The 26,686-nt window shown below is 32.1% G+C and overlaps 1 protein-coding gene across 2 annotated transcripts; it reads right to left on the reverse strand.

The window, feature by feature from the left end:
* Positions 1-600: 600 nt before the first annotated feature.
* Positions 601-3,320, reverse strand: LOC123260855. 2 transcript variants are annotated; one of them, XM_044722187.1, is made up of 5 exons: positions 3,216-3,284; positions 2,997-3,122; positions 2,830-2,907; positions 809-928; positions 601-724 (listed from the first exon to the last, which is right to left on the reverse strand). In XM_044722187.1, the coding sequence occupies exons 1-5, from the start codon at positions 3,267-3,269 to the stop codon at positions 653-655; spliced, it is 450 nt and encodes a 149-aa protein (XP_044578122.1). In that variant the 5' UTR covers positions 3,270-3,284; the 3' UTR covers positions 601-652. The 2 variants fall into 2 exon arrangements, with proteins under 2 accessions (XP_044578122.1, XP_044578123.1); XM_044722188.1 differs by lacking the exon at positions 2,830-2,907 and having other exon boundaries at positions 609-724; positions 3,216-3,320.
* Positions 3,321-26,686: the final 23,366 nt, after the last annotated feature.

Genomic DNA, 26,686 nt, shown 5'->3' on the forward strand with positions numbered 1-26,686 from the left:
GAAATCACAGATAATTGCTGTCACAGACGTAGGTAGTTAAGACAACTGCTATATAGCATATAGTATATATTATATAGCATGTAGTAGCGACGAGATAATCGATAAGACTGCTCCTTTGGTCTGGTAGGTACGGATGTCATTGGGATTTGAAATTTCCTCTAAAATCTAACCAACGATGGCCCCTTCCTCTCATTCAAGTTTGTACTCCTCAGGAGTTGCATGATTACTCGCGAATTGTTTCGTTCAATTTGCCTTCTATTGTCTTGCGTAGATTATTATCAATAATTCTATCTTCAATGCATTTTTTTAACTTAGTCAGTCATTTTTATAATTATAGTTCACGTTTATTCACTACTATTAATTTAATTTAACCAAAGTATTTTTCTGCCCTCCGGCCGGAAAATGGCAACTTTCTGGCCGCTGCGCTAAACAAAGTTGCCATATTCCGGCTACGTCGAGCAGAAAAATAGTATACATACCTTGGCCAGTAAAAAGTAAAGCCTCAGATCACATGTTTGTCAACCTCGGCTTCGCCTCGGCCAACAATTACATGTGATCTGAGACTTTTCTTATTTTACTGGCCTAGGTATGTAATATACTATTTTTTTTTTTGATAATTTATTTATTATAAAAAAAAAAATAATTTATTTGGTCAAATGTTCACTGCTTTTGGAGGCTTTAGATGGTTTATTCCATCGCACTCCACCATTGGTATTCGGTCAATCTGAAAAATAAGTTCTTTAGAAAATATTGTTTGTAATTTTTTCAGAAACTTATAACTATTATTATTATTATTAATCTCATTTACCGTAAACTCCAACATTAATAGCGAAGAATCTTCGATTCGATCTTCGGTCAAAAATAGCTCAAGCTTCCGACTTAATGGACTGTTGTCATTCAGATCGATAGTTATAAGTTTTCCGTTGATCTATGATGAAGAATATTTATTTTAAAAATATTGATAATTTGTTTCAAAATATTTAAAAAGTCGGAATTTTCCGAGAATTTTTCATCCGAACAAAAACAGTTTCACTGTAAAAAAAATCGCGCCAAGTCCACGTTCATAAGACTATTAAGAAAAAAAAAATTTGTTTTTTTCTTTACAAAAATATATAAAACTAAAAAATTAAAAAATTCAAGTAACCGATATGATTGTTTATGATTTTCGGAAATTAAAAAAAATTTCGTTACAAATTTAAAAATTAAAAAAAAAGTTTGGAACGTATTTAGTGTGCGCGGTTGCAAAATTTAAAAAAATTGAAATACACAATGACGCACACCAAGTACGTTCCAAAATTTTTTTCTTAATTTTTAAATTTATAACAAAATTTTTTTTAATTTCTGAAAATCATAAACAATCATATCGGTTACTTGGATTTTTTAATTTTTTTATTTTATATATTTTTGTAAAGAAAAACAAATTTTTTTTCTTAATAGTCTTATGAACGTGGACTTGGCGCGATTTTTACAGTGAAACTGTTTTGTTCGGATTTTAGTATTTTTGTAATTATAATAAAATTTACAATTGGTACCAACTTAATTAAATCTCGCGTTGGTTGCATTTTTTATAGCAAACTATCCCCTTGAAACTACAGTTTATGTAAAAATAATTCCAGCGCACCCTGGCGGGTGTAGATGCAAGCTGTGAAATATCTATTTTTAACTGTAGTTTCCCATCTAATGAAGGATTACTATGCATTCTCGAATTATTTAGTCTGTGGCAGATCACTTTGCCCATCGAAAAAAAAAGTCAGGATCGAAATTTTTGCGTTGTTATAGTTTGTGCTGATTAAATTTAATAATTTCAAGTAGATTAATTGTTATAAGTGAATATAATTAATCAATAACAGTCAAATAAAGTATGAATTACTGTTATAATATACAATTTAGGAAAAAAAAGTACCGTAGAATTAAATAAAATTTTGCAACCTCAAAATACCGTTCTGCTTACAGTAAACACAGTCTGTAGTCTGGCGCCCCGTTTACAGCAGATTTGAACGGAACTTGGCGCCAGATTCTACCGAATAAATCGATTTATTTTTTTTAACTATTTAATTGTCAATGCAAGATAATAACAATATATATTGTTTAATTATTGAAAAATTAACACATCACCTCTAAATTGTTAATTAAATACAATTTTAAAATTTTTCAAGAACTTATAAAAAATTTTTTCTAATTTATTCAGTTTCTTATACTTAAAAAAAAATATGGAACTCTATAAATTGATAAAAAATAAAATAAGTAGCTACTTTCTCAATTCTAAAATTCAAAAATGTCTAATGGTCTTATTAGATGGTCTAATTAGCAATTTGTCTAACTCCTTATTTTTTAGAGGTATATTCAAACCTAAATATTATATCTCTATTAGATAATAGTGATATTAAATGGTTTTTTTAAGTGATAATAAATTTTGAATTAACTCTAAAATGGAGTTAGACAATTTGCTAATTAGAACGTCGATATTCCATCTATGAAAACGCACTCAAGTCATTAACAATCGTGTTTAATAGATTTTTTTTCTCATATTTATAACTGTAATTTTCCCGATTTTTGCTATTTTTTAAAATTTTGACGGCTTAACGAGCTAATTAACGTTCAGATTCATATTCAGTGAATTGAAATGCATAAAAATCATACTTGACTCGGGTCCAAAAAATTTTATTCATCGTTATGACTGCATTTATTTGCAATTTTTTGCCTTTTTTTGGATTTTTTGGATTTTACTCAAAATTTTGAGGGTTTACGGGGAAAAGGTAAGTCCGGTCAAAAGTACTGAAAACTTTTTTTTTTGTATACCGGCGTAATAAAAAAAAAAATTATATTTACCATAAAATGAACACCTTTGTATGTAACTATCGGATTTAAGTATTCATTAAGCTCACTCTTGGTAAACTCACGAACAAGCTTAAAGTTAAAAAATTGTCAATTAGTTATCTAACAGAACTTATCAAAAAATATTAGGGAAAAATGAAAACTCGTTTTTATAAAATTACCTGAAATTCCATTCCAATAGGCACTTCATTTTCTTCTAACGGCTTAACATAACCGTCTAATTGACTAATAAGCGCCAGTAAGTCATCATTGATGAAACATTTACTATTAATTGCCTTCGAGTGAATCTAAAATGAATTAAAAAAACGAAATTACTCTTCTGCTGTTTGATTTCATTGAAAATAATCAAAATTAATTCATAAAAGAAAAAAAATATTTACTTGACTTAATAGTGAAATAATTAAACTAAAAAATAAAAATAATTTTCTATCCATCGTATATTAATATAAAATAAAAATAACAATTATGTTAGTTGATTAGAAGTTATTTTCGATTGATGACAGGTTAATAATTGTTCGGCTTTATATAGTAAACTTTACTAACGGATGAACTAGCACCGAATAATTACCGTCAAATAAAGATTATATAAAGGTGATAAGGTAATTTTTGACGTCGTAGTTAAATACATAATAAATGCAATTTGACTCCAATTATAGATTTTGATGTATAATTGATATTTCGCGTGTATCTTATTTAAATATTTACATTAAAATTTAGTTCGCAGCAACTTCTTTGCTTAAAAATTATGATAATAATTAAAAAAAAAAGTTGTATGAGTATTTCGTGATCACGTGTAATTATAATGCTGCGAAATAATCCCACATAAATCATTCAATTAATTTGATATTTATTTAAATCTTTATATATATATATATATATATATATATATATATATATATATATATATATATATATATATATATATATATATATATAAAATTGGAGGTGTGTGTCCCTATATTTCACTTTGCAGCCAAAACTACGCATCGCAGACGAATAGTGTTTATATGTGGAAATAGATACAAGGCTCCCATCGTGCACTATGGTGGTTGCAAGTCGATAATTATAAGGGTGTAAAAGATACGGGGGTTGAAACATGTTAACTTCGAAAATGTGAGACTATCATGGATCTAAAATGGTCTTGATTGTTCTTAAAATATCCTAGAATGATCTAGAAAGCTTTAATATGCATACCAATGTTCGAATCGGTTGAGAATGTTCTAGAAAACTCTTGAATTATCTCAAAATTTCCAGAAAGATCTGGCAAGATCTAAAATCTACGTTCAGATTCCGATCAAATGAGAATGGTCTAGAAAATTCTAAAATGATTTGAAAAGTTCTTAAATCTACGTTTGGATACTGATTGAATAAAAATGGACTAAAAAATTCTAGAATGATCTGGAAATTTCTAGAATGATCTGGAAAGTTATAAAATCTATGTTTGGATTCTGATCGATTGAGATTGTTTTAGAAAATTCTCGAATGATCTAGAAATGTCTAGAGTGATCTAGAAATTTCTAGAAAGTTCTGGTAAGATCTAAAATCTACGTTTAGATTCTGATCGAATGAGTATGTTCTAGGAAATTCTAGAATGATCCAGAAATGTCTAGAATGATCTGGGAAGTTCAAGAATGATATAGGAAGTTGTAGAATAATATAGGAAGTTCTAAAATCTATGTTTAGACTCTGATCAAATCAGAATGTTTCAGAAAATTCTAGAATGATCTGGGAAGCTATAAAATGATATGGAAAGTTTTAAAATCTACGTTTAGATTCTGATCAAATGAGAATGTTCTAGAAAATTTTAAAATGATCCAGAAATTTTTAGAATGATTTGGGATGTTCTAAAACCTACTTTTAGATTTTAATCCAATGAAAATGTTTTGTAAATTTCTAGAATGGTCTGGAAAGTTCTAAAATCTCCGTTTAGATTCTGATTGAATGAGAGTGATTTAGAAAATTCTAGAATGATCTAGAATAACTCCGAATAAATTAAAAAGCTTCAAAATGTATATCAATTTTCTTATCGGTCGAAAATATGTTGGATTGTTTTAGAAACTTTTGAAACATTATAAAAAATTTAAATATTAACAAATAACTGTTCTATTAAAAATAACCCAGCAAAGCGGCTGTTCTCGGCTAGTCTATTATAAAATATTTACAAACTATAAATATTTCGATAGACTTTGGACTTCAGTCTTTGCAGTAGATAGTTTTAGATCTATAATTAAAATCATTATATATATTAATCTTCATCCATTAACGTCAATTAATGTCAGTTAATAATAATTTCTTGGTTAAATAAATGTTGAATCACGTACTCACTCACATAAAAATCTGGTGAAGCACGTGATACTATAATGTCTCTAATTACATCGATGATAAAACGCAATAGTATTATTCATGAGTAAAACCAAATTTAAATTAATCATTAATTAATTAATTACTGTCAATTGTTTTACTGGTACTCGAAATGTACACAGAAAAAAAAATTAACTTGAATCAAGTAAATAATTTTGAAAAGCTTCTTCGTCTTGATTCAAATAAAAAAATTCTTAAACTTTTTCATTTTTTTTGTTTTAATATTAAAAATCAATTAAAGAATTTTTCTCTTGAATCAAATGAATTATTTTTAACTTCCCGCTAAGAAAATTGAAAATTTTCAAAAATCGGGAAGTTATTGGTTTTACCCCGTTTTTCGAAAATCGAGTTTTCATCAGATCTCGACGTTTTGAGGTCCTAGGAAGCTTTCCTGACTATTCCCGCGAGGGTGTCACTATGTCTGTATGTGTGTGTGTGTGTGTGTACGCTACCAGTTTGACGTTTCTTGGTAGTTTCAGTCTCAGCAATCCGTTGTACATGACATTCCAGAGAAGTGGACCGAGAACAGAACCCTGCGGTACACCTCCAGTAACATCATACTCCTTTGGACCATTCTTCGTGTCATATCTCAGGACTCTATCTGTGAAGTAGCTAGCGACTATCCTTCGTAGGTATCCTGATACGTTCATCTCTTGAAGGGCTTGCATGATGCAATCCCAGTTGGCGGAGTTAAAGGCATTTTTTATGTCTAAAGTTGCCACCAGGCAATATTTCTTCGTTCCTCCCTTCCATCTGGTACCGGCGATTGTGTCTTTGGCTATACCGACAACCAGGTTGATCGCGTCCAGGGTTGATCGTCCTTTCCGAAATCCGTACTGATTGTCTGCCAAGAGTGGATCGACAACTGCTTCTATCCTTTGGTGGATTATACGTTCTAGTATCTTACCGGCTGTATCCAGCATGCAGAGTGGACGATAAGATGACGGTTCTTCCGGTGGCTTTTTCCCTTTAGGAAGTAGTACCAGCCGTTGTTGTTTCCACTTCCGAGGAAAAATCCCTTCCTTCAAGCAGATGTTGTAGACGTCGAGGAATAACGCTGGCGCTGCTTTAATAGATGTTTTCAAGGCAATATTAGGGATTCCGTCCAATCCCGGTGCTTTATTATTCCCGACGCGGTTACAAGCTTCCATCAGTTCTTCTTTCGTGACAGGTGGAATATCATTCAGTTCGTCCTGTGTCAACAGATAGTTGAAAACGCGCTGTCGTGGAAACAGCGCAGTCACGATCTTCTGTAAGAGTTGAGGACACGTAGGAGACGGCATTGGCTGATATTTCAGGTGTGCCATGACTACCTTGTAAGGTCTACCCCACAAGTCTTTGTCCACCTCGTTGATTAGCTCTTTCCAGCAGTTCTTCTTGCTATCCTTGATGGCTTTGTTTAAATGTCGACGAGCTTTCTTGTATTCTGCGACTAGTTCCGCTGAGTCAGGCCGCCGATAACCACGCTGAGATATTCTTCTTTTCTTGAGACACTCTTTCCGTAGGAAGCTGATGTGTTCGTTCCACCAGTGCACCGAAGGTCTTTGGTTCATGCCCCGTTTACGGGGCATGCAGGTGTCGCAAGCCTGGGTCACTCTCTTCATCAAGTCCTTGGTCATTTCTTCTGCAGATCCAGTAGTAAGCGGTTCACTATTTAGGGCAGCTACTAGAGCACCTGGGTCAAAGGATTTCACCTTCCACCCAACGATGTCAAGTTTCTTAGCCGGTCTTCTAGGATTCTGGTCCTTTGATACTTCCCAGAGAATCGCATTGTGATCGCTGGCCGTGTAGATCTCCATCACCTTCCAGTCGTAGTTTCCTCTGATGAGGCTGCTGCTGACAAAAGTAAGATCCACAATAGAACTTGCGTCTCCTTTAGTGTACGTCGGCGCATCGCCGCTGTTTAACAATACTACATCTAACGTAGAAAAAGCTTCCAGTAGTTCTTTACCTCGAGCGTTGGTGTGTTTGCTGCCCCATTCCACTGCCCAGGCGTTGAAGTCTCCAGCTATTGCCACTGGGTAGTACTGCTTCGCGTCCTCCGTCAGTCGATCCAGAAAGTCCATGAATTCAACAATAGTGAGGCTAGGTGGTGTGTAGCAGCTGTAAAAGCGGATGCCATCTACCGATGCTGCTACAAAGCCGGCGCTGCCATTGTTAACGACACTCTGGAATGGGAGCTTGCGACAGGACCATATGACAGCTTTTTTGGTGCAGTCAGTTTCCCATGGTTGGCCGCCGAGGTGTTTATACGGTTCCGATATAAGCACAAGGTCAAGCTTCTGTTCACGTACTGTCTGCATGAGCAAATCATATGCCGCTTCACAGTGATTGATGTTTAGCTGCAGTATTCTCATTTTCGTTTATCAGTTATCTTCTTGAGTGCCTCTTGGTATACTGGGCATCTGCTTGTGCCGGCATGATGGGCGTTATTCTCTGTACCGGATTGATCCGCACACAGTGCGCATTTAGCAGGCTTATTACATTCGGCGATTTTGTGTCCCTCTTCTCCACATTTAATGCAAAGTTTGGAGCGGTCGACTTTACTTGTGCACTGAACCGCACGGTGTCCAAAATGCCAGCATTTATAACATCGGACTGGTCTTAGTACTGTTCTAATACGACAATTGGTCCAGCCGATCCTAATCTTACCGTGTTCTCCTACCACTTTCTGCGCTACCGTTGCTGCCAGAGTCACCGACGCAATTTGTGTTCTGCTACGTAAGACCTTACGAATTTTAATGGCCTCTACTGTTATACCACAATCGTTTCCAGCTGCCTCTTGTAAAGCTGTTAGAATGTCATCTTTAGTTGTAGTATCGTCAATATCGCGAATTTCCAGGTCTTCTATTCTATATTCCGTAAGTGAGCACCGATATGACTACTGATGACAATAATAGCCTCCTGCTCTGTTTTGGGCCTCCGACGTTCGGCATCAGTCGTGCGAGACTAGCCCTCACTACTGACGCTTTGGCACTGATATGTTCCACTTGCTGCTTGAAGTTGAGTCGGGCATCAAGCATCACTCCCAAATATCGGATATAAGGTTGTGATGTGATTTCTTGTTCACCGACTTTCAGCTTAATGATCTCTACCACTTTTCTGCTGGTAATAAGCACTGCCTCAGTCTTGTGTTGCGCCAGTTGCAGGTTTCTTGGCAGAGTTAGTCTTAATAGACCGTCATACATAATATTCCACATGAGCGGGCCTAGGACTGAACCTTGTGGTACACCTCCAGTAATATCATACTCCCTCGGACCGTTCTTCGTGTCATACTTCAAGACCCTATTTTCAAAGTAGCTTGTTACGATCTTAAGAAGGTATTCTGGTACATTCTTCTCTTGGAGGGCCTGCATGATGCATTCCCAATTGGCGGAGTTGAATGCGTTTCTGATGTCTAGTGTCGCCACCAGGCAATACTCTTTCGTTCCACCCTTCCATCTGGTTCCTGCGATTGCTTCCTTGGCCGTATCAACAACCAGTTTGATTGCGTCCAGGGTTGATCGTCCTTTCCGGAATCCATACTGATTGTCTGCCAGGAGTGGGTCGACTACTGCTTCAATTCTCTGGTGAATTATGCGTTCAAATATCTTACCCGCTGTATCTAGCATGCAAAGTGGGCGGTAAGATGACGGTTCATCCGGTGGTTTCTTCCCTTTAGGTAACAGTACCAATCGTTGCTGTTTCCACTTATGCGGGAAAATCCCCTCCTTAAGGCATGAATTATAAACGTCTAGGAATAATGTTGGAGCTGCCTTTATGATGGTTTTCAAGGCTATATTAGGGATTCCGTCCAATCCCGGCGCTTTATTATTCCCTACACGGTTACAGGTCTCCAGCAGTTCTTCTTCAGTGACAGGTGGAGTGTCATCCAGTGCACTGCCGGGCGTTGGCTTATGCTGTGTTTCCGGACCATAATGACGTCACAGGCCTGGACAACTCTTTTCATCAGGTCCTTGGTCATTTCTTCTGCGGATCCAGTAGTAATCGGTTCACTATTAAGGGCTATTACCAATGTGCTTGTGTCAAAAGGCTTCACTTTCCATCCAATGGTATTGAATGACTTGATTGGTCTTCTTGTATTCCGGTCATGTGATATTTCCCAGAGAATTGCCTTGTGGTCACTGGCTGTGTAGATATCCATCACCTTCCACTCGTATTTCCCACTGATGAGGCTGCTGCTGACGAAAGTGAGATCTACGATAGAGCTTGCTTCTCCTTTAGTATAGGTTGGCGTATCACCACTGTTGAGCTGGACTACATCTAGTGTAGAGAAAGCTTCTAGGAGTGCTTTTCCTCGCGCATTTGTCTGCTTGCTGCCCCAGTCTACTGCCCAGGAGTTGAAGTCTCCGGCAATCGCGACCGGATAGTGCTGCTTGGCGTCCTCGGTCAGTTTGTCCAAGAATTCAGTGAATTCAACAATGGATAGGCTAGGTGGTGCATAACAGCTGTAGAAACGGATGCCGTTTACTGTTGCTGCTACAAAGCCGGCATTATCATTGTTAACTACACTCTGGAAGGGATGCTTACCACAAGACCAGATGACAGCCTTGGTGGTGCTGTCAGATTCCCAAGGCTGGGTATTCAGGTATATGTATGGCTCTGCTATCATTACTAAGTCTAACTCTAGTTCTCTTGCTGTTTGCATAAGCAGATCATGTGCAGCTTCGCAATGGTTTAGGTTTAGCTGCAATATCTTCATGTCTGTTTGTTTGTTATCTTCTGGAGTGCCTCTTTAAATACTGGGCACCTGGATGCGCCGGCATGATGAGCCGAGTTCTCCGCACTTTGATCCGCGCATAATACACATTTCGCTGGGTTTTTGCATTCAGCAATCTTGTGTCCCTCTTGTCCGCACCTAATACATAGCTTAGACCGATCCACATTGCTCTTGCACTGGGATCCAAGATGTCCAAAGTGCCAGCACTTGAAACATTGGATTGGTCTCCTCGTAGCTCGGATTCGGCAGTTGGCCCAGCCGATCCGGACTTTACCGCTTCCTGTCAATATCTTCCGCGCTGCAGCTGCTGGTAGTGTCACAACAGCTGTCTGAGTACCTCTGTAGACCTTATGAATCTTAATTGTCCCTAGTGGTATCTCGCAGGTTTCTCCGATTTCCGTTTGCAAGGCAGCCTGAATATCCTCCTTGGTTGTGGTACCGTCAAGATCTCGGATTTCGACGTCTTCCTGTGGCCCTTTGCAGATTACCTTTGCGTCTTCTTGGAGGATGTCCGCGATGGTCTTCTGTAAGGCTTGGCCTCGGTCAGCGCTCTTCCTCGAAAGCGTAATCAGCAAGCTCCCGGTCCTAGTTCTTTGGATCTTATCCACTGTAGTACGGACCTGTTCGTCAGGGACGTCCTGATTTATTCGCTTCAGAATTTCAGCATACTTTGCCGTCTCTGCGGGGCGGATGATCAGTGCGTCCGGCCTGATCCGTTTGCGCGGTTCTTTCCGATCAGGCTCTGGCCTGGACTTCCTCGGCGGTTGCTTCTGGAGCTTTTCTACTGCTTGCTCTCTCTTGGACTTCCTTGACTGGACTTTTTGCCATTCATTCACCTCCTTTTTTCCGCCGTTCTGTGTAACTGCGTTTTTCGGGGGACTTGGTTTAAGGTCCTTCTTCTTCTTTGTACGGCTGGTCATTGAGTCTGGGGAATTTCGTTCTTTCCTTTTCCCGGGCCTGATATCAGTTCCAGTTTCCTCTCCGTCTTCAACAACTGACTCGACGTCACCCTCGCCACCTGTGTCCATCTCCTCGACAAACGTGTCGGCTTTTGCTGGTGAAACCGCTGTCACACTCGTCTTCATCACGACATTACCGTGTTGTTGTTGGATCTCCTGCCATTTTTGGTCCAGTTTTTTGAACCTTCTCAGGGCACTGCAGATGTTCGTCGACTTCGACTTGATCTCCTTGTGGACATTTTGCTTGGTTTGGAGAAAGTCCTGCAGTCCACTGACTAGCTTCTCCAGATGTGCCAGCGCATCTGTCCTCTTCATCTTTGCACTAAGTAGCAGTGCGTCTTGCTGGGCATGAGGCCCGTTTTCACTCTTGTTTGTTTCCTGTGCATTACTCATACTTTTTAATTTACCAGCGCATCGTACGGAGTGGAGCGGGTTGCCATAACTAGGAACGGGTGTACCCTCGGAGATAGTACTCCTACCCCAGTTCCCTGAGGCCTAGCCGACACTTAGCCAGTCCCGGAATACACGGACGGACTAGACTCGCTCGGAGCGGTGAAGATTCCGATCTCTAACACTCACTGCGTACTTCCTGATCAAGGCCCGAAGTGGCTGGCTCCTGATCCACTGCTGCAACTTACACCTCGGTAGAGCAAGCTCACATCAGCCGTGGCCTGCATCGTCGGAAACTACGATACAGGTTCCGGTCACTCCCAGTGGGTCACAGCAGAGAACGATCGTCTTGTTAGGTCAGTTAGTGTGACCAACCCATTAAAGGGGAGTTTTGTCCACGGGAGCGTATTTTGTTTGGTTATTTTGCTTGGCTCCTACCCGCTGTACCTCATCAACTAAGAGATTAAGTGTCATCCAAGGACAGCGAGCGTTCTCCCATCCGCTCGGGGAGACGCGCCCGGTAGCAGTATCTCTTCTGCCCCGAGTGTGTGTGTGTGTGTGTGTGTGTGTGTGTGTGTGTGTGTGTGTGTGTGTGTGTGTGTGTGTAAGTATGTAAACCTCTTATAACTTTTGAACGGTTGAACCGATTTCATCGCGGTTGGTGCCATTCGAAAGGGCTTCGCCAAACTTAGATTTCCTGTTAATTTGAACCGATTCGGACCGATTGATTTTGAGAAATTTGGAGAAATCTAAAAAAAAAGTAGGAAAAAAATTTTTTTCTGAAGTGGTTTTTTTGGGATAACTTTTAAACGGCTCAACCGATCGATTCCAAAAACTAATCAGCTCTCAACCTTGAAAAACCACGTCGATCGCCGCCAATCCGGTCAAAATCGGTTGATTCGTTCGAGAGATATCGTGAACGAAAGAAAACCGAAAAAAGTGTTTTTTCAGAGTTACTCCGAAATTTCTAGTTTGACCAATTGAAACTTAAAAATTATTTATAAGGCTTAAAAAACTACGTAGAATGCCGCCAACCGCGTAAAAATCGGTTCATTCATTCAAAAGTTATTGCGGTATGAACATTCAAAAAATAGTGTTCTATGAAACTTCTATCAGACTTTTGAGCTCAAAGAGCTCAAAAGCATAGAAAAGATATCTTTTTGAGCTCGGAGAGCTTAAAACAACACATAGATTGTACTTTTTAGCTCGAAGAGCTCAAAAAAGCGGCCAGGTATTAACGGAATTAGCGGGAAGTTGCAGGGATGGCCTTTAGGGTTAACCGTTTTCCTAATTTTTTTTTTTCAGTGTAACTTTGAGTACCTATTTAAATCTTATAAATGTTTCTAATATATTATTATCGTACTGAGAATTTCTCTTGTTTCTAATCAACCTGCATGAGAATGCTTATTGGATCACGTGTACACGCGAATTACGCCCGTGCTAAATCGAGTGATGTTACCAATTGTGCACTTCTACTAATCACATATAATAAAAAAACCGAATTACTGTATCAATAAAAAAGTGCCATTTGACAGCCGAAATGGAAGTAGATTTCCTACTTAAAATCACAACACTAATAATACAAATAGGGTACTAGAAGTACCGGTTTTGGCCATCTTAAGGCCATTTTTGGCCACTTGATATTTCAGTTAATTTGTAAAAAATTTAACTATTAAAGTAGAATTTTTATAGAATTTATGAATTAGTACATTTATACGAATCGAATTCATAAAATGATTGTGCACGGCTTCTTAATCTAATAATGTTTAAGGTGCCAGTGCTAAGATGCGGTCCACCCTTTCATCTTCCAATAGCCAACACCAACTTTGCTACCTCTGCTCCTACTTATCGTATGATGGATGCATTTAATAAACTATATAACTCCGATAATAACTTGGATTAAGCTCATCCTTAAGGAGGTCCTTTCGCCGCCAATGTAAAATAAAAAATATTAGATTATGAGTAAATTTAATTTTTTTCTAATAGTTAAGGTCCTTATTTATCTTATAGTGAGGTTTAAATTATACTTTACCGGACAAATTTTTAAAAAATTAAAATTTTTAAATGTTAGTATTTGTTCAGAGTCTTACGAGAAAATCAGACGTTTGCAGTATTTCTCGAATTATACTATCAGTCATGGATTAGATGAAGTAAAAAAAATTAGATTTTCGAAATATTCAGGTTTCTTTTTTGCAATAAAATATATCAGTTACCGAGATATTTATTGAGAAATTAATATTTAAAAATCACAAAAAATTCTCAAGTTACCTACAATAAAATGGAGTCAAAAGATTTGGCAACGTTGCATAGCGCGCGAGCTTCAGACCATTCAATAAATTCAAACTAAACTTTAACGCGCTTATGTTTTTCATGCATACTTATTAGTTAATTTATTGTTAACAAATTTTCATAATTCATAATTGAAAAATAAAACAATAATTAAAAAATACTAGCATTCCTGCCATGAGACATTAGAATGTTATGGTTTTGTGACTAAACATTTTTAATTAATTCATTTATTTACACTGACTGCAAAAAGTTAAACATGGTTAAGGTTATATTGTGCAAATAAAAATGTAAACAACCGAAATAAAGCGTTGCCAAATCACGGACAGGTTACTAACAGCTGATTTACAACAGTCAAATTAATTTTTGTATTTAACTATTTTTTTTTTTAATTTTCAAAATTTCAACGATTAATGCCTCAAATACTATTTATTTTTTAATTTTAGGAATTTTTATGGGTTTTGTATTTTAATTTATTGAAAATTTACTACTACAGTTGTTATGACTCAGCTGGAGCGAAAAAACTTCCTTAAACTTGACCTTGGTATTCATCTAAAGATCAAGTAGGTTGAGTCTGGAAAAGATCCTACTAAAAAGTGATTAATCATAATAATAAAGATTGTAAATTTATTTACACTATATTTCCCTCAATTTATTGTCCATACAATAATTTTAATGGATCTTCAATTAAAAATCCTTTCAAAAAATCAATCCTGTAATAAGCAGATGAAAATAATTTATAATTTTTTTTATTTCTCAATAATTAAATACCGTTATCTCTTAGTATTGTTTATATAAATAATTAAAAAATTCGGTGATGAAGGTATTGAGTTACAAAGTATGCCTTATTATTAAGCGCGCATAATTTTTAATCACGTAAACATTGAACACCAGTTATTATTTTTAAAACATCCACCTTGTTTCGACGCAAGACTATTTTTACACAGTTTTATTTAAACTTTATGATATTATTGTCGGAAAAATTGACATTCATAAATTGACATACAATCTTCATGAAAAATTATATTGGTTTATAAATTACACTATAAGTGATACTAAAATCACACTAATACAAAAATTATGTAAATCAATTTTTTATTACAATACTTTTTTTTTGTGATAAAAAAATAATCTGTCTGTTTTTTATTTCTAATGAACAATTTAACTAAAATTTGTAATTAGATTAAAAGAAAATTCAATAATCTAAAAATATAATAAAAAAATTTTTCTATTGAATTTATTCGAAAAAAAGGCCCTTTGATTTCTATTGAACCAAGTTGTCTACTAAATTGTATAGAAGGATGCGCAACAACTGTCCACGGACTTTACACACTTCTTCCAATCACTTTACTCTCTTTTATCACTTTTAGAGTTCGTAATAGTAATCGTAATAGTGATAGTAATATAATAAAAGAAATTTACCAGCACTTCATTGAAAGCTGTCGTGAGGGATTTCACCCGTCTAACTAGCTCAAATAATTGGACGCGTCTACACTGACGCGTTATCGAAAAAAAAAAAAAAATACTTGTGACCTTTTTACCCGACGTATTCTTCCACCCTTTTCATCTTTCCTCAATTTTTATTTCCACCGCTAACTCCCTATTAACTTTCTTTTTGTTCGTAGACAAAGCCCGACTCTCTTTTCAACTCTTCAAAAATTTACAGTCTAATTGAACTTCATTTATTTTCACTCGTCAATTAAAAATGAAAATCAACTGCCGGAGAAAAGTTTCCTTAACCTCTTTGTATTTATTTCGTTACCGCTATGATAAAAAGTTTGCGATCGTACAAGACGTTTAGTATTTCAAGTTAAAGAAAAGCACATTTTTTTTTTCTTTAAAACTTTTTAGTCTCATTCTTATGCTTCTTTTTATCGGTTTCGTAGTTTTCTATTTTATTTCGCTGCTACGTGGTTCTTAATGTTTTTTTTTTTTTTTTTTTTTTATTCTATTCGAGAACATGCTAAGAATTTGAAACCTCAGCTTTTCCTTTTAGCTTCATCTAGCGCGGGACTGCATTGTACCTTGTAACTATATCGCGTCAACTATTTTTCTAGACACTCCGAATTTTTTGAAGAAAAAAAAAGCCTAACAAGATTTTTCAATAATTTTTTTTAACTCCTGCTGTTCAAGAACAAATCAAAACTTTTAAACTGTCCTGCCATGACAGACTGCTCCTTCGAGCTCAGACGATTATTTAGTGAGCTCGAAGAGCTCAAAGCTTAGACCAGCTAACTCTTTGAGCTCGAAGAGCTCAAAATAACATATAAATTATATTTTTGAGCTCGATGAGCTCAAAAACGTCATAAGTGCAATTTTAAGAGCTTAGATATGAAATTAGCGGGAAGTTGCAGAGATTGTCTTTAGGGTCAACCGTTTTCCCTCATGAAAAAAAAAATATAAAAAAAATATGTGTCGAAATACATAAAAAATATATTTTAAATATATTAAAAATCTATAAAAAATATATAAATATATATAAATTATGTATAGTAAATATATTTTTAATAACTAACTTTTGGCCGATTTTCATATATACTATACTCGATTTTTACTTGTATACCGTTTCTTTGGTTTTTACAAGGCTGAGTAGATGGTAACTGTCGCATTCAGCGAGTGCGCCACCATCCTGTCTTTATACTGTCCTGTTTTTATACTACGATTGGACCCCAGCACATCCCTTTTCACTCCTGTATTTCACTGCCATAATCAACCTTATTTTTTTCGCACATTTATTCTCAACTTTTTATTATCACTGCGGCTGTGGACCGACTTGTGCTTTCTGTACTGTATTTACCCTATTCCTCACCCCTTTCTATCGGTTGTTGGAATAGTGGCGATGGGGAAACCACAGAGAAAACCCATGCCAGTACAGTTCGGCTACCGGAGCGACCCCCGACGGTTGGTGTTGGAACTATTCGAACAACCGTCGGGGCCCGAACCCTCGCCTCACGGCATGATGTGCGAGCGAACTAACGGGATAATGACTTAGCCCGCTCGGCCATCATGCCACGTCGATTTTCATATATATTTTATATACTTCAAATATATTTTAGATATATTCAAAATATATTTTTTTTATATTTTTAGTTATGTATTTTAAGATATATCTTGAATATATCTAAAATAAATCTAACATATATAAAATAAAAAGTTAGTTATTAAAAATATATTCACTACACATATTTTTCATATATTTATATATTTTTAATATATTTAAAATAAATTTTTTATATATTTCGAAATATATTTTTTTTTTCATGGGGGTTCCTAATTTTTTTTTCGTTAATAATACACGGAAAAAAGTAAACTGTAATAAATAATAGTCGATTCATAATAAGTAATGATCAACTGCTAAAAATAACCATTTTAAACAGTAAAATCGTGATATTAATAATCACTATGTAATATTTGTCATTTAAATGCTACAATTTATTCTTTACATGGAAGAACATACTATTTTAAACAGTAATATTCGCTATGTGAATGTCGAAAATGTTAAAGTATAATAATTAAGAATTTTGACTTTGATATTTATCATTTCGTACCTAAAAAATAATCGCATTATATGTAAAAAGTATAAAATACAGATGCTAAATTTCTAATGCAAGCAACGTCAATATTTACAAAGTAAAATGGTTAATTTTAAACGCAACGCTAAAAATCAAACTATAATTATTGACTTTCTTGGATTGGTAAAATATATATTTTAAGAGTAGAATTTTTACTGTTTCAAATGTTAAATTCTCCCAGTATGAGACCCCCTTCTCCTCATCTGAGTTCCCCCTTCTCCTCATACACTGATAGAAGGATTTCTTAGTATTTAAAAAGATTTCTTTGTATTTAAGAAATCATTTCTTAAACATCATTTCTTAATATTTAAAAAATATTTCTTAAATACAAAGAAATATTTCTTAAATATTAAGAAATATAAATACTAAGAAATATTTCTTAAATACAAAGAAATATTTCTTAAATACTAAGAAATATTTTTTAAATGCTAAGAAATGATGTTTAAGAAATAATTTCTTAAATACAAAGAAATCTTCTTAAATGCTAAGAAATCCTTCTATCAGTGTAGTATGGACTATATATTGAAACGGCAATTTTTACTGTTTGAAAATGTAATTTTTTAAAATAAGAGAATCGTTATTTACTATACTGACAGCTATTAATCACTTATTTTCGATATTAAATTATAAATTGTGGCTTTTACACTTTCTACATTAAGTTCTGTAATATTTATATTTTAGCCACCCCGATGTCCGCTTTACTATTTGAAACTATAAAAATTAACCGGAATCCGAGTGAATTTTACAGTTTACTTTTTACCGTGTATAAATAAAATTTTTCAGTGAGTGAATTTCACTTCGGAGGGATTTAATCAATTAAAAATTATCCTAATTAACTGCTTAAATTTTAATACTTAAGAGTAATAACTCCGAGTAAAAAATCTAATATTCGTCTAAAGACTTGAGAAATTCCGTGTATTTCCAGGAAACCTCATTAACTCAATTAGCTATCCATATTGTTAGCAGTAAAACGCTTTGCAGTACGGGGTGCACCGAGCATCACCTAATATTCGTGATAATCTAGGAATGATTTTAGCAATTAACATAAATAGAGAGTCAATGGTTTGGTAGACTGTTGAAATAGATTAGTTGGCAGACAAGACGATTGCAATAGCGTCGCGGTGGAACCCTGCTGTTATTATTATTGTTATTGAAATTTGAAGATAACATTGTAGTCCCTAGTTACTACGTATACCTATACCTATAATCTACAACTATATAGAGTACACTACACATTTGTCGGAATAGTATGCAGCAAGTACTGCCAGTAAAAGGGGATGAGGCTGAACAAGAAGATGTTGAAATCGAGGGGTTAGGGAGTGAAAGGCTCCTGAGAGAAGCGTAAAGGAAGAAGAGACTCTACACGATCCGAAGCATCCGGTACCATCTGTACTACTGTAATGCACAGTAGTACAGTGTATAAGCAGTGTATTTGTACGAGAATGGCTGACTCAGACGGTTCGCTCCCAGAGCTCAGGCGTGGGTGGTGCCACGGATTTCATGGGTATCCCAGATACGGAGATCATTCTACTGGCTATGAAAGGAACGTCATGAACTCCACTGACTTTTTTACTGTCTAACTTAGCGGTTTCTGCATACTATTGCTTTGTAGGACACAAACATAGGAAAAAAGCTCTACTTTCATCAACAATATTATATTATATTAAAAATATAAATAGTTATTAAAAATGTATATATGTATTTATTGTATTTATTTATTTCAAATAAATTATTTATGTTTATATATATTGTAAAATTGTAAATAGCAAAGCTAACAAACAATAAATTATTATTATTAAATAAAAAAAAAAAAATAAATAAATAAATAAAAAAATATTTTGATCTTCTAAAATTTATTTTTGGACTTAAAAGCTATTTATTTTAATTCATCAAAATTTTTCTAAGCAATTTATTATATGAAATTTATTTCAGCTGAATGAAAATTTGAGAATATTTTGCCCCCGACAAAATATTCTCCAGTATAACGCAGAACACAAAAGAGAAGCTTATAATCATAGTTTTGAATAATATAAATTGACTTTCATATTTTGGCGGCTAATTAGTCATTTGAAAGTGCACAGAAAAAAAGGTTCACTTGAGCCAAGAAAATATTTTTCTTCCTAATTATTTTCTTGAGCGAAAAAAAAAATTTTTTGACACAAGAAATTTCATTTATTCCAACAAAATTAATTCTCTTGCTTTAAGAAATACGTATCTTGATCCAAGAAAATTTATTTAAGTCAAGAAAATCTTGTTGTTTTGAAAAAATTCAGCCTCTTGCTCCAAAAAATTTAGTTCTTGATAGGAGTAAATTTTCTTGTCGGGACAAAATTTCTCTCTTGCTCCAAAAAATTAAATATAAAGATAGAAGTAAATTTTCATTAATATTTTTATTGATTAACATGTCAAATGGGAAGATCAAATAATATTTCATCATTTTTTTTCATTCAATATGTATAATTGCATGCTAAAATAATATAAAATGGGTGTCAAATATTTCTCAGGATGAGAAAATTTTTTTCTCAGCTGAAGTAGGTGGCGCTGCTTCCCTAAAGTATCTAAAAATCTTGATCAAATATAAAAATTTATTGTGTCAAGTATTTATGATAATTGGAATTAAAAAAAATTACTTCCACCAAGAATAGAACTTTTAGAAAAATTTTTACTTCGGCCAACACAAGTTCGGTCTTTCTTCAGGCACCCGAAAATTTTCTTGAGCCAAGAATTTTGTTCTCCAATCAAGAAATTTTTCTTTCTGTGTGCTATCCGTCGTTAGATTTTCTAACGACGATCTATAATATAGTATTTTGTCAGAGGATATTTTGTCGGGAGATGTTTTGTCGTGGAATCCCTCCGTGTGGGAGTAAAAATTCACTCCCGATTTTTTACAGGGTATAAATTAGCAGAATCTTCGCAGTTAACTTGATGTTCTTAATATCCAATTAATTCTATCTATTTTCCATTCTCGACTCGGATATCAAATATTATTTCATGAGATTTAGGTATTGAGTTATGGATGATTACCGATATTAGATACCACAGTTAAGATACCAAGGTTATCTGAACTTTGGTTCGGATAATAACTTTCGATAAGGGATGATTATCTAGTTACCGGATAATAAGATTTAATAAAAGACCCCCAAAGCTTGTTACGTTGTATTAATATTTAAAAACTCATAAAATTTTATTTTGTATATTAAAGTGATCCACCCACATGCGGAAAATTGAAAATTAATAATTCAGTCAATAAATTAATCGACTTAAGTGAATAAATCGTAAAATAAAATAAATGTGTGACCTAAATAATGACTTTTAATAAATTTAAATTTATAAAACAAAACACCCAGCATTTATAAAAGAATAATTCATTAATGTTTTTTTTTTTTTGAGTTAATTAAAGTAACAGAGGAAAAAATTGGGTTTGCTTTTGTATATTTGAAATCAATAGAATATAATACAGAAGTAAAAAACAAATTTATATGCAAAGTAATATCGAAATAAAAACGTAAATAGGAGAACAATAGATGTGTGAATAAAATGTAAAACGAACAATCCATTTTCACCCATCATGCTATTCATTCTCTCACCAATCACTCTTCTACCGCTTACTACTTTTTTTAGTAAAGTATACATGTATATGCCAACGCAAGCAAAACTCTTTACTTCCTTTTACATCCGTACCAGTCTGCGCCCTAAAATTCGTAGTTAACTGTCATCATCTTTCATTTAAATGTCATCGTGTTTTGGAACATACAAAACACATCAATTTTTATTGGACATTTAAGAAAATTATTTTTTTACAATTAAAAAAAAAAATTTTTTTAATCTGATCAAAGCCTTGCAAGAAAATTTCAAAATTTTTAAAATGATAAGCATAAAAATCTCTGTAGATTTCGGTCCAATATTTACAATAATAATTAATAAAAAAAATTTTAATCACTGAATTCTTAAATAATATAAAAGTAAAAAAAGTTTTATTTTTAATAAAAAAATAAAATTTTCTATTGATTTTTAAAACGAAGCGGAAAAAAAATAATTCATTTGTGATAGCTGTTACAAAAACACTGCCGGTCATAAAATTTTTTTTAAGTCATATTTAAGTCATATTTTTTGTTATGTAACACAAAAAAATGTACATTTATATTAATATCGTGTTAAAATAACTATTGTTCTTTTTATAGGTGTAATATTAAATTAAAACCACAATATGAATACCTTGACGTATTGAAAGTTAAGGGTTCGTGTTATGAGGTGCGTAGAAAAAATCGGTAAGTTTCTATTGTTACTCTGTAATTATTGAAATCGGATTAATTAAAGTGGCAATTTATTTTTCCTGTTATTTACTTTGTAGATCAAACTTACAATGTTTGCAGTAAAAACCAGGCAACAATTTTAATAAAACTTTAACAATTCATCTTCTAAAATAACGCCGCAATTTCTGAACATATGTCCACTAGAATAAAATTAATTTTTTTTAAAGAAATAAAAAGAAAAGAAATCTGGAAACAATTATTTACCTTTATTCCACGTGTGGAATTTTTCTGCTCATAAAAACTACACGGAGAGAAAAATATGGAAATCATTCCTATAATTTTAATGAAATGTTTTCCTATACCATTTTAGGAGCGATTACTTAATGGGAATTGTACCCATAATTTTTGGGAAATGTTACTATAATTATGGGAATGGTTCCTATAATTATAGGAACGATACCTATAATTATAACTATAATATCGGCATGATTCCTATAATATATAGAAATGGTTCCCATAATATACAGGAATAGTTTCTATAATATTATAGGAACCATTCCCATAATATTATGGGAACCATTCCCATAATATTATAGTGATGATGCCTAATATTGAGATATTTATCATTACAACTCAAGTTATTTGTGACTTCGATGACCACTTTGAAGCATTTGAAATTATTAGTAATTTCGATAATTTTACTTGCTTCCCAATAACATCATTTGAAATATGTAAAATAAGTAATATTGTTCATATAAACAATAAAAGTTACATACCCAAAAGGTGGATTTAATAAATATTCAACGTATTTATTGTAAATAAATAATTTGTTTCAAAAATAAAATGAAATTGTAAAAATAAACAATGAATTTACATATCTACTTTGCTCCTCTAATTGTATAGTGAGAAAATATCCCTTTTATTAGAGAAACTTTAGAATTGCTACAATATTTTTCAATATTATCTAACACAATAATAACTGAGTTGGAATAAACAATTTAAGATTAAGTACACACGTGAATAAAAATTATGAAAAAGAAATTTTTTTACTCTAGTGAAAGACCAATTTTTATTTACAAAAAAAAAAATTATTAGCAAAAAAATATATAATAATTACTTTATATTTTTGATGTGATTGCTTCATTATTATGAACATAAAAATTTTTCTATTATTATGTGCGTCATTCCCATAATATTATAGGAACCATTCCCATAATATACTGAAGCTATTCCATTATTGCATAGGAATGTTTCCAATAAACTATGGGTATGGTTCCCATAATGAGCATAGGATTGATACCTATAATGATCATTTTATTATAGGAACCATTCCCATAATTTTTGGAAAGGTTCCCCCCATGAAAAAAAAATGATTAAAAATCTATAAAAAATATATAAATATATATAAATTATGTATAGTAAATATATTTTTAATAACCAATTTTTGGCCGATTTTTATATATATTTTATATATTTCAAATATATTTTAGATATATTCAAAATATATTTTTTTTATATTTTTAGCTATGTATTTCTTATGTATTTAAAAATATATCTTGAATATATCTAAAATATATTTAAAATATATATGAAAATCGGCCAAAAGTTAGTTATCAAAAATATATTAACTATACATATTTTTTATATATTTATATATTTTTTATAGATTTTTAATATATTTTTTATAAATTTCAAAATATATTTAAAATATATTTTTTATATATTTCGAAATATATATTTTTTTTTTCATGGGGGTCCTATAAATTTCTCTCCGTGTATAATCAATAAAATGTAAAATTATTATTTTTTGAAAAAAATTTTCATTATGAAATTAAAGAATATAATTTAATTTTAACAAAATTTTAGTACTATTTAACATAAAAATTAGTTTTAAATGCAGTTGGAACAAGCTGGTCTAATAAATAAAATATAAATATGAATATTTATAAACAGAATAGCATATTTTATCATTTCAGTACATTACGAGCATCTGGGTAAAAGATCATAAGCCCATTTTGTATTTAGTTCATTTATTATTTCATCCAGACAGTCATATATATATATATATATATATATATATATATATATATATATATATATATATATATATATATATATATATACGTTGATTCTCAATTTTAGTCCATGTTATATTGCACAAAGTAATCAACGATATTGCGTGTGATTCATCGCAATAGCTCGCAGAGTTCAAACAATACTGCAAAGAACACATATAGAGCGAAAGAGTGTATGATCTGGTGGTGCGTCACTTCGCGATATCGCAAAACGAGATTTTAATCGGTCCCACAGATGCTGTACATATGTTATATTTTTATTTTTCCACCCATCGATTATTTTTTTTATTCTTATTATAAAATTTGAGTGATACATTTGTGTATTCATGTCAGCAATAGTTTCGTCGATTTATGGGCTCCGTTACTCATTTTTCTTTAACTATAAATACGAAGTAAATTGTTATTTTGAAGTAAAAATTTATTTTATTTAATTTTCCTCGAAACCACTCGAGGTAGAATTATATATTTAAACCGTAATTAGATTTTTAATGAATTAATTAGTCGGATTTAAAATTAATAGTTTGTAGTAAATTGAAATCGAATTTACAGAGGATTAGAACGAGTGTTCCGAATGGCAAATAAATGACTTGTATCTCCATAAATCTCTAATCTTAGTAATCCATTTTAATCTTCATAATACTAATCCCGGGATTGTCAATTTGGGTAAAAATCTTCTATTTAATGTTTGTGTTTAAGAACACTGAGGGCAATTATTTGTTTTATTAACAGATAATTTAACAATGAAAAGTTGTTGCTGATTATTATTAGTTTTTAGCTACTGAGATTGTATATTATTTTTTAACTTAATAAATTGATAGTTTGATTAACAAACATTTGAGTAGTATGAAAGATTAGGACTACTGCTATACTACTTAAAAAGATTACTATACACAGTAAAAAATTTTGCGTCATTGCGTCAAAAAATTTTGTGTTAAAAATTTTTGTGTTAAAAATTTAACACTTTTTTGTGTAAATTTAACATTTATTGTGTCAAATTAACACAGAAAAATGTTGAATTAACACAAAAAAGTGTTAAATATTTAACATAAAAATTTTTAACACAAAATTTTTTGACGCAATGACGCAAAATTTTTTACTGTGTAGTAGTTATATATGAAACTCCAATTCAATGTTCGGAACTCTTGGAATAATAACAACTTTAAACTCGGCGTTAATATTATTATCGACAATAATAATTTAATATTAAAATTTGCTCGATACTTCATTTTTGACATTATTTTTATTAATAATTTATATTACGATGTTTCAACAAGCAATTTTGTCAATATTATGTGATTTCTTAAATATCAATTAAATTTATGATGTAAAACACTGTAAAGTTCAAGAATACATTTGAAAAAATGATCAGACCAAGTTACGATCCCAATATTATTAAATTTATTTTTAAATAATTAACTTGATAATAAAATAGTTAACTTGATTCTAGCGTAAAAATCGTTAACTAAGAATAGTAATTTGAAGAAAATGATTTTTTTTTTGAGTCAAGAGAATGAATTCTTGACCCAAGAAATAATTATTGAGCTAAGAATTCATTATACACTGAAAGAAAAAATTTCTCTTGAAAAATATGGGCATTCTTGTGAAAAGAAATTAATTTGTTACGATAAATAATCAAGTAGTAGAACCGGCGTTAGTATCAATCATAAGTATGTGATCGAAAAAACTATTTCAAAGATCCAAATGGATTAATTTAATTTACATCAAACTGACACGTTCTCTTGTCAACGATTTTTTTGAAGGATGTTATACGATTCAGTCAAATATTTGAAATGAACGCTGGACAATGCCAATCTCTTGTAATTTCATTCAATTTAACTTCTACATTCAATTTAATGATAAAAAGCAGATACAATCTAATAAAATTAAATTAGGCATCAAAGAACTAAAGCATTAAAATACTGAACAATTAAAAAAAAATGAAATTTACTTAATTTAATTTATAAAAATTGCTTGATTACTTTTTTTCATATTAATAATCTTAATAATTAATAATGGAAAGAATATAAAAATTCTTATCAGGAAATTATCTATCGGAACTAAATCCTATGTTTTGATTAAGAAAATAAATTTTGAATCTGCAGTAATGAATTTAATAATTTCATTCACCGATATAAAATTTTAGCAATATTGTATATATGTATTATTATTTTTGTTCAATATTAAATTTGTTCCTGTTATTTAATTCGAAATAACGATGGGAAAAGCGGTAAATATTATCACCGCAAAGGATAACAAGAAAAATAAGTGGATGAAATAATAAGAGAAAATTAAAAAAATCCATTCACGTCTTGGCCTTGCATCAATCCCTCTCAGAATAAAAAGAAACGGCTTTGAAACTCGACAGGAATAAAAGAAACCGAGTGAATAAAGTCCAAATAAAATAACGACAATAAAACTATAATAACAATAATAATAATAATAAATATATCAATAAAATAAATTGCTTCGATGATTCTCTTTATTCACTTTGCTCTCCACATAAACAGACGCATCAAACTCTTTTCACCACTTCGTATTTTTTAATAACTATTTTGTTGTTTTTCAAACTCGATAAAATTTTTTACAAGATATTTTATTATAGATGATAATATTTTCATCATTAAAACAAATTTAATTTCATTTTTTTTTTTTTAATGTTAAAAAACTTTCATTAACAATTTTTCAAACAATAAAACTAATTTTCCAATGGAAATAAAAATAAATCATAAATAAAAATTTTTTCAATAATTGTTTGAAAAGATATTTATTTTATTAAAAAAAAAAAAAATTACTTAAAAATTTCATCCTTTGTTTTTTTATTTAATAAATTGAAACTAAGTCATATCTTATAAATTAAAATTATTTTAAAATAATCCATAACTATAATCTAAATTTTTTGATTTAAAAAAAAATTTAGGTCATTAATGTCTACATTTTTATGAATTTTTTAAGTCTAATGTTTGGATATTATTGTATAAGAATATCGTTAGAGAGAATATTTAGTCCTAGACCTATTAAAATTGCCAAATTAATTGAAAAAAAGAAATGAATAAATATCAAAAGTAATTATAATCACCACGATGAAATAGTGTAATCACACTTATAAACCTATTGTGTTGTCCCAGCAGTCAACGATGACCCTCAAGAGTAGTTTGAGTTTAACGAGGGGTCGGAGCTCTCAACTTAACACCTTCACTCGTCGCACACCATTTTCTATGTAATTGTCATATCAATC

Source organism: Cotesia glomerata, linkage group LG3, assembly GCF_020080835.1.
Source record: "Cotesia glomerata isolate CgM1 linkage group LG3, MPM_Cglom_v2.3, whole genome shotgun sequence".
Lineage (NCBI taxonomy): Eukaryota > Metazoa > Arthropoda > Insecta > Hymenoptera > Braconidae > Cotesia > Cotesia glomerata.